General features: G+C 42.5%; 1 protein-coding gene across 7 annotated transcripts; it reads right to left on the bottom strand.

The window, feature by feature from the left end:
* Positions 1-59: 59 nt before the first annotated feature.
* On the bottom strand, positions 60-14803 carry TLDC2 (TBC/LysM-associated domain containing 2). Of its 7 annotated transcripts, none has more exons than XM_060277248.1 (8): positions 14519-14712; positions 12153-12339; positions 10656-10779; positions 6713-6853; positions 5484-5636; positions 5244-5339; positions 4046-4119; positions 60-3190 (listed from the first exon to the last, which is right to left on the bottom strand). In XM_060277248.1, exons 3-8 carry the CDS (start codon positions 10701-10703, stop codon positions 3055-3057), a joined length of 648 nt encoding a protein of 215 aa, XP_060133231.1. In that variant the 5' UTR covers positions 10704-10779; positions 12153-12339; positions 14519-14712; the 3' UTR covers positions 60-3054. The 7 variants fall into 7 exon arrangements, with proteins under 7 accessions (XP_060133231.1, XP_060133228.1, XP_060133229.1 ...); XM_060277245.1 differs by lacking the exon at positions 14519-14712 and adding an exon at positions 13891-14506 and having other exon boundaries at positions 12153-12728; XM_060277246.1 differs by lacking the exons at positions 12153-12339; positions 14519-14712 and adding an exon at positions 14728-14803.
* Between the last annotated feature and the right edge of the window lie 1684 nt (positions 14804-16487).

The following is a 16487-nucleotide window of genomic DNA, read 5'->3' on the forward strand; positions in this document are numbered from 1 at the left end:
AGGCCAAAACATCAGGAGGGCCGCAGTTTGGGGATGCCTGTTTTAAACAGTGGCATGGGTCCAACATTCCTTAGGTTTTCTGTTAAATTTACTCCCAGCACACTGCACCTGAAACTATAATTATTTCACCAGAACACACTTTCACACATCACTCTCACATGAATAGAGAGCTGTTCAAAAATATTCCACATTTCTAGTGCTGCAGTTAGAGTACGGATGGCTAACCTGTGGCTTTCCAGATATTGGTGAACTGCAACTGCTATAATCCCTGTTTGCCATTGACGCTGATGTGAATTGGGAGTCCCAAATACATCTAGACTAGATTATGCAGTAAGAGACCTCAAACTCAGTGGGTCAATTGTTTGAGCTCTGTAAGATTGGATTAAAAGGGAGCTGCTTACATCCTGAGCCTTTGTTTTGACATAAAAACGGGTTAAGGTAACATACATAGAGCTATTTTCTCCAAAGCTATATTCAATTGTCAGACTGGTTAGGATTATAATTAAATATTTTGTGTGCCTGTATATTAATCTTTTTTCATATGCATATCAGCTGAGTAATAAAAACCCCTAAAGGTCAATATCGAATATGTTCAGAACTTGACTGGAATTTTCAATGTATTACAAAGAGCCAATTTCAGTAAAGTAAAATTCAAACTGTAGCAAATCTGGAACTCTGTAGTTACAATACCAATGGGCAATTTATTCCAGTTCATTTATTGGGACCGGCAGTAGGCACAGTTGGTTTCCTTTGCTTGCTAAGTGATGTCCTAGGAATCTGTCCCTCACAGCCCTGCTTCCTGTATTTCAGATTTTGTGCTATATTTTGAATTTTTTTCTGCCAAATAATGCACTTGGAAGGGTTGTGACTTTTTGATGTTAGGAGAGGGGAGTGAGCTTTGAAAACAATTGGATAGCTTCTGCTGAACAGCCAGGAAATTCAGTCCAAGGCTTCACAGTGATTAAGAGTACATCTGCACCAGAACTTTTAAGCTGCTTTAAAACAAGTTTGTTGTGACTTTTACAGAACTACAGTTTCCAGTGTTCTTCAGTGAAAGAGTACTTGCAGCTTTGTAAGATGTATCTAGTTTTCTTAGGATCACAGCTTTCAGGATTTCTTGGCGGAGAGCTAGGAGAGGTACATGTTCAGAATGTCTTTTAAACACATAAGCCTAACATAAGGCCTCCTCTACTCTACCCCTGTCCCTACATGCCTAATGCTTATTTCACACCACATTTCTCTCACACCCCTGACATTCCCATCTGTAAAAAGTTTGTTTATGCTACTAGACCTCAGTATAGCACTTTAGCACAAAACAATTTGGACAGATTGTAGTCCTTGACTAGAAAAAGTCACATGACCTCTAAAGTGTACAATGCGGAAATCTAATGAGGAAATCTAAGGATTGGTTTGTTTGCTTTATAATTATACATTTTAACACTATCAAAAAATCGTACCATTCATATATTGACTAAAAATCATTAGGCAGATATTTCAAATGCAATGTTAAAAGAATTGCTGCATCATGCTGTATATCTAACCAGAGGATGACATGTCTAGATGACATTACAGATTATTCAAAGTGTGTTACTGATGCCGAATTGGAACAATTTAAATATCCTGTCCCTGTGAAATGGATAAGTGACATCACTTTAGGGAGGCAGCCATATTTGCTCCGCGCTTCCCCCCACAGCAGGGGATAAGACATTCAACCCTGGAAAGGGGAAAGCACAGTCTCCAGAACCAAGAGGAGAAGCTCTTAAATGATAAAAGTGAGCTGATTTATACATGCATGAACATTGCATTAAAATATTCCTAGATGAAATGTGTACAGATTGCATAGAAAAGCAGTATGCCCAAACCTATTAAGCATGCATGTGTGAACACATCTGGAATAAAGTAGTAGTGTGTGGATTTGCACCAGTGTTTTTAACTGATTTAGTTTTTAAAGGTTTTGCGTGCTTCCATATTGGAATAATATATCAGTTGGCCTCTTTTTTAAAAAAGTTAAGAAAAAATGAATCTATTTACAAAATGAGATCAGGGATGTCACATAACGTGACCAATAGGTGACTAAGAGATACATGTTGATATACAAAATATGTTAGCTAGGACGTGAAGTTGATGCCATTTTCCCAAAACAAAATATTGTGTATAAAGTGCTATGAAAACACTGCTTCCCCACCTACCCCGAAACAGGGAAAGACTTAAATCCCCCATGGCCACAATCACTTAGCTAAATTGTGGGTAAGGAGGGAAAAGTAGACTGGTTACTGCTCAACAAACCATTGTATATGAAATACACTATTAGGAAGGGAAAATCTCATTAGGGGAAACTTCTTTTAACCCTGCAAAGTGCCCATTCAGGAGTTGAATGTCATTGGTAGAATGCTACTCAGGAGGCCAGGACTAGCCTTCTGGAAAGCTTTCTATTGCCAAATTAGTGGGTGGTTTGAGGAAAATGTACTAACTCCAGAGGATGATGATGTGGGCTGTACCTGGGTGTTCAGTTTCAGTACCTGTGTGGTACTTTGCTGAGCATCAAAAAGATGGGCCTTCTCACAACCACATGATAAAGGTGCACTTGAAAGCACCTCCAGAGTTCTTACATTCTAATGCTTATACAAAGTAATTCTATCACTAGCAAGAGCTGTGAGAATCGAGGAGGAGGGCAAGGAGCCATTTGGCAAGTACAGGTTAAGGCTGTGAGGTGTCTCTTGGGGCAGCCTTCCCTGGCAAGCAGCCGCCAATATTCATATAGCTTGCCAGTTCTGAAGATGACTGTTAGCAAGAGCTTCACTTGCCCTGAAGTACAATAATACAAAAGGCGAGCTTAACTGAAAACCCTTAGCTCATCTTCCTACAAGCAAGATGGCGGGGAGCAAAATTGCTAATGTTGGGTGAGAGAGCGATGAGGAAATTGCTATGTTAATACAGCATCTTTTCCATCCCAATCTACGGAGACACAGGGAGTCTACAGCAAGTTTATGTTCATTGAAGGGGATTTGCAGTGTCGGTGCAGAAGGGGACTTGTCCCCCTCACCACACTTTGGGTTAGGAAAGTGCCCAAACTTCCAGGTCTCTGATGAGGAATTCCTCTTTGGGAGATAACGTCTCATTGTTGAATGTCTCGCAGGGGTGACTTCCTCCATGGTTCAGGTCTCCATCTAGCCACAATCCAAATTTGCCACTGCAAATAAGGGGAAAGGCAAAGCATGGGATGAACTTTCCACAGAATGAGGAACACAAGAAGCTTCTGAAATACAATGTGGTTTGGCTCATTTGATTCAACAGCTCTGTAGGTATCTCACGTGCGCCTGCATTCTGCTGCCTGGGCTGATTGAAGAAGGGGGTGGTCAATGGTTCTACCTTGTAGTGGGAGCCAGATTAGAGGGTTCGTTGCTTCCTTTCTACTCAAATTCTTACCCCTGCTCTGAAAGGGTTTACAATGAGCTCACCATTTTGCCACAATTTCTATTTATACATTTAGATGCTTTGGAACTATATACAGCCAAACTGGTTTTCCACTGCAATGATTAACCATCTTTCCCCAACATGTATACAAAATAGTCCACAGTAACTTGGAAGATGAGAGGTCCTGATGCAGGGCAAGATGATAATGTGTACTAAAGCTAGACAGCTATGACCACTCAAAGGACACACAAAAATACCATTGGGCTTTTTGTAGCCAATATCTCAAATCATAATGACTGAAGTAGTACAGGAGAGAGGAATCTTCAGTTTGATGTCATGAAATCTAGAAATAAGTGAGGGGTGGATAGTGGTAAATTTAAAGGAGATAAAAGTAAAAATAGTTTTTATCATGGCTCATATTCTGAGGAATAACTTGTTCTAGATGAACTGTGATGGCATTTTTTTTACTTTTATCACTGATTCAGTAGTGGAGGGACCCTGGCTCCAAAAAGAGCTGCTGATGACAAGACCATCCTCAAAACTTAATAATCTAATTGGGACTGCATAGCAGTACCCCTTCCCTTCACAACGAATCCATTTTTCCATACTACCATCTTTCACAGTCACATACCTGCCTCCACCAATTGCTAAGGAGTCTGCATCTCCTTTCATGAAGAAGGTGTTTTTACCTGTCCACTTAAATACCTGGAGAGTAAGGAGGGAAAAACACTGTTGAGAGAAGCATCTTGGGAATAAAAGACACAGCTGTACAACTAGAGAAAACAATCATTTTGTTTTCTAATGCTTACTTGAAACCTTTATACAGTATTCTGGTTCTGTTGGCGACTTTTTGAACGTTGTGTCAGCACCCCACCCCTTAAACTCTTGCAGACTTCTTGTGAAGTGAGAAGCCAGAGTTGCAAGGTAATATACAAGCTCCCTATCAGGGCAATTGTCTGCATATTGACTCTGGTGTAAGTCTCAACGAGTTCAGTAGAATTCAGTAGAGTTCAGTCGCTTGCCACTTCCTACCATGTGTTTTAATTGTGGCTTCTTCCACGCTCACCCTTGATTCTGGAACAGTCATCTTTTCATACACTATATATATATATATATATATATATATATATATATATATATATATATATATATATATGAGAATCCACACAGTATTGTCAAATGGTTGCTTGCAGTCCAGCATCTTTTGTGTTGACCTTCCATGCTTTATTATAACTGAAGTTGTGTGGGGGGGTGTGTGTGGGGGTGTGGGTGTGTGGGTGACAATTGAAGCAGCACCCTGACTGTTAATGTCCCATTTCAGATCTCGGGTAACTTTAAAAAAGCATTTCCCCTTTGCAAGTAAAACCATTTATAGTAAGAATAGGGTTGGTCCTATAAATGTCTATCTCGGGTATCAAAGGCCAGGATAAAAGGGATGGGGGAATTTACTAGACCAGGCATGTCCAACTCCCAAGAGACTGATCTACTCCCAGTATTAAAAAACTGCCAGTGATTTTATTCAGAGTTGTTGAGCTTTTTGGGGGGAGGATTGCACAGAGTTTTTTTAGCTTTCCCACATAACATTTTGTACACTATAAGGATCCCGTGATCTACCAGGATCAGCCAGGAATTTATCGGTAGATACTGGTTGGACATCCCTGTACTAGACCAATTGCCAAATGGTGCATACTGGAAACTTTGTAGGTATACCACTTTAAGCCTGTGGCAAGTCAATTGCAGGCAACATTTGTATAATTGGTAATAACTCCAGATACTGTTAACACACACCGATAACCTTCATACTTGGGGGATGGTATCCCTTCAATCACCTTAAGTTGTGGGGTGAAGGAAAAGAGAAATGTTTCTCCATTGCCATAGAAGCAGCTGCTGACATGGATGGCTGTAGAAGAAAAGGCTCCAAATATCTGAAAAGGATGCAAGAGAAATGTGTTGTAACTTGCAAGTAGCAGGAAGGCCATTTAGAGTAGGCAGTGAACTGAACCCAACTGGTTAGCCCCCCTCTGCTAGATTTGATAAGTCTGGCCTGTTTCAAAGCTAGTTATGCTTACCTGGCCTTCAGTGTCTCTGATAATCAACAACACTGGAGAGGCTAAGTCACTCATGCTTCGGTACATAGTCTTCAGGCTAAATCCATCCCTTGCTGTACAGTAGATGAGGTTCCATGGGTGTCCAGTCACTCGTAGAGGGAGGTGTGGTGCAAGCTAAAAGGTATCACATACACAAGGTCACTTCTTGCCTCCATCTACCCCGAGGCCTTTCATATGTTATTGGACTGCATGTCTCATCATCCCTACCCATTGGCCACACTGGCTGGGGTGAATGGGAGTCCATCAACCTCTGGACACCCACAAAGTTCCCATCCTTGCCTTAAACCTATCCAACATAGGAATGTATCTTAAGTTATTCCAGTAGATCTGTGAGGAACCTTCGGCCCTCCAGATGTTGCTGTACTACAACTCCCATCAGACCCACCAAGAAGGGCCAATGGTCAAGGGTAATGGGAGTTGTAGTTTAGCAGCATCTGGAGAGCTAAAGGTTTGCCACGCCTGCATTAACTCATCAGTATATCTTCTGCTTAGTAGTTCAGGTCACAGATCATACACCTAAGTCAGTGGTTTCCAACTGGTGGTCTGCGAACCCCAGGGGGTCCATGTAACCCACCAAGCAGGACCATGGCACATACCCATCAACTGTCCAGGACATCCCATTTTGGGGGCCCGTGCTCTCGCATGGGTCGTGTAACTCACACAGGAGTGCTGCCCAGAAGATGCACATCCCAGTTTTAAGCAGGGACATGTTGGAGCATATGGTGGCACCAATCACATTAAAAACATTTTCAAAAGTAGGGGTTTTTGCTTGGCTTTTGAAAAACAGGGAGCCCACAGTCCTTAACTAATTGGGAGTAAGTTAACTGCCCTAAGTTATTGGCCCCATCTACAATCTTTGCATTCACAAAAGTTAATATTAAGCCTGTGAAAATAACTTGTTTTGAGACTGTCCTGGAGAATTTCACTTCTTTGCACTTGTTCCTTGTAAATGGGGCCAAGGATCTCGTGGCCCTTGTAGAGACATGGCTTCAGCAGACCCTCTTGCTTCCTTCCTGCCAAAAGCTTGATTTCCCAGTTAACAGAGGTGAGCAATACTCCATAATGTGTGCCTTAGCTAAGGACAATGTGTGGAACTGATGTATAAGGGCAAAGGGCTCACCCAGGGGAGTCACTGTGATAACAGCACTCATTAAAGAAAATTGCTGAGTCACAGTATGAAGGGTGCTCACCTTCTGGATTTCTTCTAAGTGCAGGATGTTGCTTTGCCCATTTAGCACAGGCTCGTGAAATTCTGTGCTTGTCCAGACTGGGTTCTCTGGTTCAGTAGACTCCTCAGGTTCTGAAGACAGGGCTTCTTCCAGCAGGTTGGGCTGATAAAAGGACACACACTGTTAAATGGGAAATGAAAAAGGCAAAAACCAAGTTGCAGAAACTTCCCCAGTATGTAGTCTGTTGTGTCACTAGAACGATACTCCTCAGAGAGAACTATAAAGGCAAAAAGATAAAGCAAAGTGAATTGCAGAAGGCAATCAGTCTACCCTTCCCTCTGGTCTCACGGGACTGCTAAAAGCTTAGTCTTATAATTAATAGCACAGCAGTATGTAGGCCACAATAAAGCAATGTTTTAATCTCAAGAACATCAGTTTAATGAACCAGCCCGAGCCCACTCCTCCCCTTCATCCTTTGTTCCAGCGGGTGTCTTCAGAGGGTGAGACTAGAAAAAGGGTAGATCACGGGTGTCAAACACAAGGCCCGGGGGCCAAATCCGGCCCGCCAGACCTCATCATGTGGCCCGCCGAGCGCCCCAGCCAGTGGGACCCAGCAGTGGGACCTTGCTGCTGAAGCGCCGCGCCAACAAAGCGCCAACAAACAGCTGGGGCCGGGGAAATGCTTTTTGCCCCTGGGTCCCTTCGCGCTCTTTTCTGGCGCTGAATCAAGGCGGCGACCCCCCCTTCCCTTTCTTTCTTCCTCTCTCTCGTTCTTATTCTTTCTTTCCCTCTCCTTCCTTCCTTCTTTATCTCTGTCTTCTCTCCCTCTTTCTTTTTCTTTCCTTCTTTATTCCTTCTTTTCTACTCTTCTTTCTCTCACCTCTTTCCTTCCTCTCTCCCTCCTGCTCCCTCTTTTCTTTCTTTCTTTCTTTCTTTCTTTCTTTCTTTCTTTCTTTCTTTCTTTCTTTCTTTCTTTTTCTTCCTTCCTTCCTTCCTTCCTTCCTTCCTTCCTTCCTTCCTTCCTTCCTTCCTTCCTTCCTTCCTTCCTTCCGTCCTTCCCAACTTTCTTCCTCTCCCTCATTCTTATTCTTTCTTTCCCTCTACTTCCTTCCTTCTTTCTCCCTTTCCGTCTTCTCTCCCTCTTTCTTCCCCCCCTTCTTTATTCCCTTCCTTATTTCCTACTCTTCTTTCTCTCCCCTCTTTCCTTCCTTCCTTCCTCTCTCCCTCCCACTCCCTCCCTCCTTCCTTCCTTCCTTCCTTCCTTCCTTCCTTCCTTCCTTCCTTCCTTCCTCCCCTCCCCCTCCTCAGAAACATAGGATGCTGCTTTATACTTCTGGCCCTTAAACCCTGGAACCAGGAGAGCAGCTTCAGTGAGTCAACCTCAGCCAGTCCCTTTGGTGAAGGGTGGTGGCTCACTGGCAGAACATCTGTCCTGCATGCAGAAGGACCCCAGCATCTCCAGGTACTAGTAGCTCTGCAAAGGTCCTGCATGAAACCCTAGCGAGCCTCCACCACCCAGTGCAGTTACCAAAAATCATTTTTCAATAAATTGTACAATAATTGTACATTTGAATATCTACTTGCCATTATTCTGACTATGTTTCTGCTTTCAGAGCTAGTTATTACTTACATTATTACAAAAAACAGTAATAATTGAATGCAGTGACAATAATTTATGAGAATAAAGAGTGGACACATAGTCCTACAGATACAACCGGCCCTTTGAGGGTGACCAAACTGCTGATGCGGCCCCCGATGAATTTGAGTTTGACACCCCTGGGGTAGATTGATTGCCTTTTGTGATTCATTTAAAGCCTTAGCTGTCCAGATGTTGTTGGACTCCAGCTCCTTTCAGACAGCATGGCCAGAGATAATGAGAATTGCAGTCCAACAACATCTGGAGGGCTACAAGTTCTCCATTCTTGAGTCAAAGCTCTATTAGTACATCTCTAGGGCAGGTCAGAAAGCAACTCAGAAATGTCTTAGAGCTACCCTGCAATTGTCAACTATGTAAATGTGCAGCCTTGACTCTGTTAATGAAACTACACCATAGTAAAATGACTGTTTGCTCTTTGCTGTGCAATTTCCTCCCCCCTCCGCCATTCAATATTGCAATTGCAAGAGGAGATACTAGATTCAGTACACATTTGAAGCTGAATCTATGAAATTTGTACTTTCCAAAACAATATGCAACCTGAAACAAAATCATCTGTTGGAATTTTGCAATGCAGTACGCCAACCGAACAATGTTTACAAAAATGCATATATTAAGGGAAAGCGTGCAAAAACACATGAAGATAATAAGGAAAGTTGCTTACAGAAATATGTACATTAGTAAAAACTGCATTTAATAAATTGATTGTTAGCAGAAATTCACACTAAAATGCTGCTGAATTTCTGTGAGGATTAAAAACACGCACCCTCAAACTGCTGAAAAATTCAGAGAAATGAATTTAAGATCGGAAAATAGAATTAAAACGGAAAGATCTTTCTATCCCTATTCAGGAGGGGTGAGCCTTATTCCCAGCTTTAGTACCAAGTGGTCTGCCTGAGGGCTGCTGCACATTATCCTACATAGACAATATTAATGTCCAGGAAATAAATTCTGTGTGTAGATCATAAAAGTACATTGATCCTGCATGACATCTGTGTACTCAACTACTGTCCTAGGAACACATGTAGAGAGGCCTCAAAATCCTATTAGCATGTGTATATGCTGTCGTATCTCATCTGCACAGAAGCAAAAACTCTCTGCTTTTAAAATCATTCTGAAGATTATCGGGTAAGTCATCCCTATTTGCTTCTATTGCCCTCACTCCGACTGAAGATGAGGGTGTAGGAAGATGATGGTGGGATATGCTTGTAGATACCCTTTCTGGGCCAAATAACAACAACACCACACCCATCTCGGTATGAAAAAGCAATGCATTGGGCAAGAACCACAAAGCCCTGCTCTTTGTCCTCAGCTTCACTTTTATCATTATAACTTTCCCTTGTGCTTCCTCAATTACACCTACTTTCCCTTATCTGCAGCACCAACCTGGTTGCGGAAATATACCACCCACTTCTGTATAAATCCTACATTCTTGCTACCTTCCTTTCTTTTGGGCTTGCCACCCCATCTGAATATATATTTGCTTAAGTCACTTCAAGGATATGGATATTAAAAACTGTCTACCACATAGCCCGAGGAGCTGAGCTTAAAAACAAAACTTGAGGTTGAAGGCAAAATCAAGGTGATGGCAACCTCCACCAAACATGATGCTTTTTTCATCAAATTAACCTCCTAATCAATTAAATCCCCTTTGCACAAACAGTATGGAATAATTCTGCCTGGGATTGCCTGGTAGCACTATCTTGACCACATAAACAATGGCACTCTCAGCCCAAACATCTGAAATAGGAGAATGATTCTCTGCACCAAAAGAAAGGGGGGGGGAAGGAATTTAAATTCCTCAGTAACACATTGTCTACTAAAACAAACAAATTTCTGTGCTGCCTGGTTTTGAGGTTGACTAACCAGTGTTTCCATTTTCCATTAGGATATACGTATAGCTTTTTGGACCTAGGAACCCAGTAGCACTAAACTCTTAACAGGCTCCTATGATGCCAGATGGTTTCAGAAGGACACAAATGCGGGGAGGGGGACATAGTACAGTGAGGACGGCTTGCAGTTTCACTTCCTAGAGCTCTAGACCTGGAAGGGATCTTGGCTTGGAGGTCATCTCTTCTAACCTCTTGTTCAACCTGTCCTGCTTCCCTACAATATGACCATCCAGCCTCCATGGTAGGAGACAGTCTGCTCAACTGTTAGCTCTTACCACTAGGAAGCTTCTGCTAACGTTTAGTTGAAATGAACTTTATGCCGTGCAGTTTGCACCCATTCGTTCTTGCCCTGCCCCTTGGGGCAGCTCCCTCTGCCCTTCCCTATCCCAACCCAAGAAGCAAAGACTGCAGTACATACCAGACGAGTGTAGCGACAGCGTGGAGTTTTCATGTTTTCTGTGATCATTCAAAGCAGGACCACTGCAGCTGTGCCGTTTCCTGGCAGCGAGTCGGGGAGGGGAGAGCAGGTGTCTGCCAATTGCCTGTGGAGAACACACCCTCATAAACAGCATGTACTTTATTCTCTCTCAGTAAGCAGGTTCTTCTATTGCTATACAGCTATTGTCACCTGAGATCTCACTATGAAACCCTGTGGCACACAGCCTTTTCCAGTTACCTAGTGTTCTGTAGCACTGGCAAGGGAACTTCTGGCCCTCCAGATAATTGCTCTTATTAATTTATTAATTTATGTCTCAGCATTCATATAAATTTTAAGGCAATTTATAATTATACAATAGAAACAACTAAAATAGGTTTGAAAACAATACCAAAAAAAAAAATTCTGAAGATTGGTTTTTAAAATTGTTGTTTAGTCGTTTAGTCGTGTCCGACTCTTCGTGACCCCATGGACCAGAGCATGCCAGGCACTCCTGGCGTATTGCATCTTTTATATGTAAAATAATACATATAAAAGATGCAATACCAGAGACCTAATCTTTTTCATCCCATCCTGTTGGAAAAACCTGTCAAAACAAAATTGTTTCCAGAAACTACAAATGGTGGGTGCCTGTCATCTAATTCTCAACAGGGATGGTGTTCCACAAAATAGGGGCATCCACATTGAGAATGCTGCTCTGAGAAGCTGTTCCAAGCAGAAACTCTCCTGCAGAACAACCACAATTATATGCCTGGCTCTGAGGTGTATAGGACTTTGTATATTAGTAAGAAATCATTGGACTTAACCCAATAGCAGATTGGCAGATATTGGAGTAAACTCTCATCATTCCTGACCACTGCTCATGCTGGCTGGATCTGAAGGGAGCTGCAACCCAAAAACACCTGGAGAACTCAGATTGTCCACCCCTGTTCTATGGCTTCACAGATAAAAGTCCTAGAATTGTGGAAGAGAGAAATTGGCTCTTCATAAACTATAGCTCTGAGGAGAACTCGAGTTGGTTAATGGCAGGTGTATGTTGAGTGTATCCCATCTCTTTAAGAAATGTAATATAAACTGCCTTCTTTGGGTGTGGTTCCTTCCATAGTTCAGTGAGAACTGGTCAGAACCTTAGTAATGTATGTAGCAAGTCCTAGCTGCTATGCTGAATTATTGACCTGTTGCCCGCAAATAAATAGCTATTGACGTTTTCCTGATTTCCTGACATTTTCCTATGCTCTTCTGTAACCTCCATCCAGGCAAACAAGAAGTATTATCAGAGGAAGGCAGGACACATTTGAGTTAAGCAAAACCATTCAAGGAAAGTGATGTGTTGGGGTAGCAGGAAAACAAATCAGGAGGGGGCAGTCCGTTCAAACACAACTGTCCTTTATTGGTACATAACAAGTATGGGAAATGAAATTACACACTGGAGCTCTGCAGAATGCAAATTATGGGGCTCAAGAGGTCCAAAAGCATTACACTGAATCAGTGTAGTGGCCTGGGGAGAGTCCCAAAGGTCTGGAGGACTGTGTTTGGCCTCTTGGCATGAAGTTCCCCATCCTTTTTCTATAGTTTACAAGGATACTGAATCTTCTTCACGCTTGTTTTTCATTAGCCACTGTGGTTCTTTGTGAAGAAGTTGAGCAAGGATGCTGTTCAGGAGCATCTGTGAATACGGGAAGACAGGAGAAGTCTTGGATTGGTCTTGGACCCTTCAACTTATGACAGAGTTGCTCTCTAAAGAAAAAAAGGTGTCCCACACAAGCATTTAACCCATGAATATCTGGCAAGGTGCCATGGGTGTCACTATGGCAGGATTTATGAGCAGATGTCTAGGGCTCCCACTCAGCAGAATGAACAGGAAGGTTCTCAAACTCAGCAGGGGCAGTTTATCACATTGAAAGGAAGTGCAGGAAACCACATCACCATCTAAAGGCTGGGGTGGCAGTAAGAGTCTAAAATTACCTAACTGCCCCACTGCAGGCTACACTCGAGAATGGTCCTGCTCCCCCAACATCAGGAGAAGCGGCTTGACAACTCCTGGAAGATTAGCTACTGTAGAAGTGACATGCAAAAGAAACCATGGTAACATGCAAATTAACAGGCTTTATGAGTCATGGGAATCAGTGCCTTGTGGGATCAAAGGATGGGAGAGAGTGTAGGCCACATCCCCTAAAATTCACTTATCTACACACTTTAGAATGATAAAGTGTGCTAAAATTTTACATAGGAGATCATAATAAGAACATCAAATGAGCCCTGCTAGACTGATCAGATCAGCCTCCTCCTTCCAAGAGCAGCTAGCCAATTGCCTCCAGTTCCAGGCATCCCCAAACTTTGGCACTCCAGATGTTTTGGACTACAATTCCCATCTTCCCTGACCACTGGTCCTGTTAGCTAGGGATCATGGGAGTTGTAGGCCAAAACATCTGGAGGGCCGCAGCTTGGGGATACCCAAAGACCATAAGCAGAGCTTGAAGGCAGTAGACTTCCCTCACTATGCCAAACCACGCATCATTCTTATAAAATGATAGGCTCTCCTCATGTTGTCTTTCCCCCTGAATTAAGAAGCCCCATATGTTTTGGCTATTTGTGGCAAGGCAAGTCCTTCAGCCGCTAGATCATGCTGGTTTCCCTTTTTCTGTAACTTTCGCAGCTCTATGCTATCCTTGAGATGGAGTGATCCGAGAACTCTACTGATGCTCCACCAATGAGCTGCTGCCCTTCTCCTGCATGTTGCCCTTCCTGGGGTAGTGTGGCTATTTCCCTCATGGGAAATCTTTTGATACCAGCTTTAGTTGTTTTTATTCATTCAGGCTTTGGGGAGATAACAAAGTTGAGGCATTAGTACTACTACCACAGATACTATTAATATTTTTTCTCCCTGGCCTTCTCCGGGTTTTCATTTATTTTATTTAACAAAATGTATATACTGCTTGAATGTAAAAACACAACCCCAACTCTATGCAGTTTACCAACAATATAAAAAACATTAAAAATGAGCAACAGCAAAAAATTTTAAAAGGCATTTATTTCAAAGATTAGAAACAGCACTATCTAAAATTAAACACACGTAACTTCTACATTCATAATGCTGTGGTTATGGCTTTAGGTTTTCGTGGATTTTATGGATTTGGCTGTTGCAAATGACCCAGAGTTCTTGATAGCTGAAGGGCAGAATAAAAATAAAATGAGCAAAACAAACAAACAAACTTACCTGCTAGCCATAGGCGACCAAGAATTCCGTGCAGGTGAGTGAGTGAAGTGGTGTAAGAAAGGACTGCTACAGTAGCCTGCCTCTGAAACAGCTTGGTTCCCAGACTTGTAATGTAGAAACAGGAAGTACCTTTTTTCACAACCAGCATGAAAATATTGTGGGTTGGGGTGGTTGCTTTGTCCCGCGTCCACCAGGTCACTTGGTAGAATGCTTTTTTCTTTCCTTGTTTCGACTAGCCTGCTAAGAGACTATGGTCTTCATTTCCATGTTGCCTGTTCTACAACCACTAAAGAAACTCGGGCTACTAGCCTCTTACAGCATTTATTATTATTGTTTTGCAAGCTAGTAACTTTTGTGGGTTTATCTGCACGACTGATTTTTTGCCAACCTGAGATGCTCCAAGCTGATGTAGGAGCATGTTTCTTCTTTTCAGAGGATAGCCACTGTTCCCAGCACACCTTCCTTCCTCCTGTAGAAACTTTTCTTCCAAATATCAGATTTTCCTTTCCACCTCACCTATACCCCCCACCCCAGAGAAGGCACAGCCTACACAGTTCCATCTTATTGTAAGAAAGTTGGTAAAACTCAAATGCACTCAGCTGAAATGACTTATTTACAAGATATTCACATTTACCTGAAGAGGGCTCTGTGGGGAGACGTCTAACAAAGCACAGCTGGGTAGGTCCCATATAAAGCAGCTGTTCTGTTGTTTCCTTGCTTAAAGCAGAGGTGTTGAGGAATCTCAACCTACAAATCTCAGGGAAACATCACTAACAATACAGCTCTGCAAATACAGCTCTGAATAGTCACAAAGTTCATATGACTGTGAACACATACCTAGTTCTATCCAGTCCACCTTCCTTGTCAACTCTCTCAATCTGTGCCAGCAGACCGGTTGCTCACCTGCCACTCACCGGGTACAAGTTCAGCACATCCATCTTGAGCCAATGGGTCCCATTATTTTGGGATCAACAGTCAGGTTGCTGCAAGTGTTGCTATTTGTAACAATGATGTTGCAATGCATGTGTTGCCTGTAAACTTTCTGACGCTACTTTTCCTCCCCCGAACCCACCCCTTGTGGCTGAAGTAAGTTATCACTCACCTGTAGATGATAACAGAGATGTTCATTGAGTAAATCAGGCAGCAAATTGTTAAGCTTGTTGATGTGATGGAGTTAATGCGCACGGGCAGTCTCATTCAAGACCAGGAATATACACAAAAAAACAACAAACCACTCATTTCTAAGAAATAAATAAACCAGGCAAATAGGTCTGTGCCGCACACACACTCTTCCTCTCATTGTTTAAGTTCCCAGGCAGAGATGGTGCCTATATGCCTTTAAATGCTTTGAAGCATTAGGCAGAGCTATGGCAGCTGTGCTTCCTGCCCTGTCCACTTTTGCATTCGGTAGCTAGCGGGAATCTTATTTTCTCCATGGAGACAAGTGGAGTGGATGGTAGGAAAAAGTGATGGAAATACAGGGTGCAGGGTGCCTAGGATAGCCAGAGAACACCTTTAACAGATGAGCAGAAGATGCAGTTTCTACAGGTGTAGCTTGTGCAAACTATATCTCCCTTGCAAACTACACAACCGTTAAAGGTGCAGGATAACATTAGACAAGCCTACTGGACCAGGTCAGGCCCAACTATTCCAGCATCTTGTTCTCACAGCGGCCAACCAGATGCCTTGTGGGAAACCAGCAAGCCAAGCTTGTGCTCTCCCCCTCCTGTGGTTTATAGCAACTGGCATTCAGAAGCACTATAGGCTCCAGCCACAGTTGCAGAGCATATCCGTCCTGGATAGTAGCCATCTGATAGGCCTAACTTCAATGAATTTGTGTCTTTCAAAGACATCTAAGTTGGGGGCCATCACTGCCTCCTGTGGGAGCAAGTTCCATAGCATAACTATGTGCTGTTTGAAGAAATACTTCCTGTGATCTGTCCTGAATCTTCCAACACCTGCTTTGAAGTGTGTTGCTTCTGTGGTCCTCGATTGCATCTGTTCACCCAAAGAGTCACTATAGTTTTGCTGCGTATCCTAAAATGCATTCTTTGATGCTGCTGGAAGGTAAGGATTCAAGGACATAGCTATTAGTTACAGCATCTTAGCAAAATAAAAAATTCCTTCCAATGGCACCTTAGAGACCAGCTAAGTTTGTTATTGGTATGAGCTTTCGTGTGCATGCATGTTTCAGTGTATCTGAAGAAGTGTGCATGCACACGAAAACTCATACCAATGACAAACTTAGCTGGTCTCTAAGGTGCTAATTTTTTTATTTTGTTTCGACTACGGCAGACCAACACGGCTACCTACCTGTAACTAGAACATCTTAGCAGTGACTTCCAATTTGATAGAAACAGAACAGGTTCATAATGCATTTTAATTTACAGAATATTGTGCACATCTAGACATCACAGCAACACATAGAACAACTAATTCATAGAAACTAATATAAGAAGCAAAAATATACACAAACAAAGGATTTTCCATATGGGGTGTGTCTGACAGATACGAAGGATAACATGAGTTTTTACTTGCTTTTTTTGACGTGTGTTTGTTGTGTGTGCTTTTACAGTTTATTATTCTATTTTGGTTTT

The sequence above is a fragment of the Zootoca vivipara genome, chromosome 7 (assembly GCF_963506605.1).
Source record: "Zootoca vivipara chromosome 7, rZooViv1.1, whole genome shotgun sequence".
In the NCBI taxonomy this organism is placed as follows: Eukaryota; Metazoa; Chordata; class Lepidosauria; order Squamata; family Lacertidae; genus Zootoca; species Zootoca vivipara.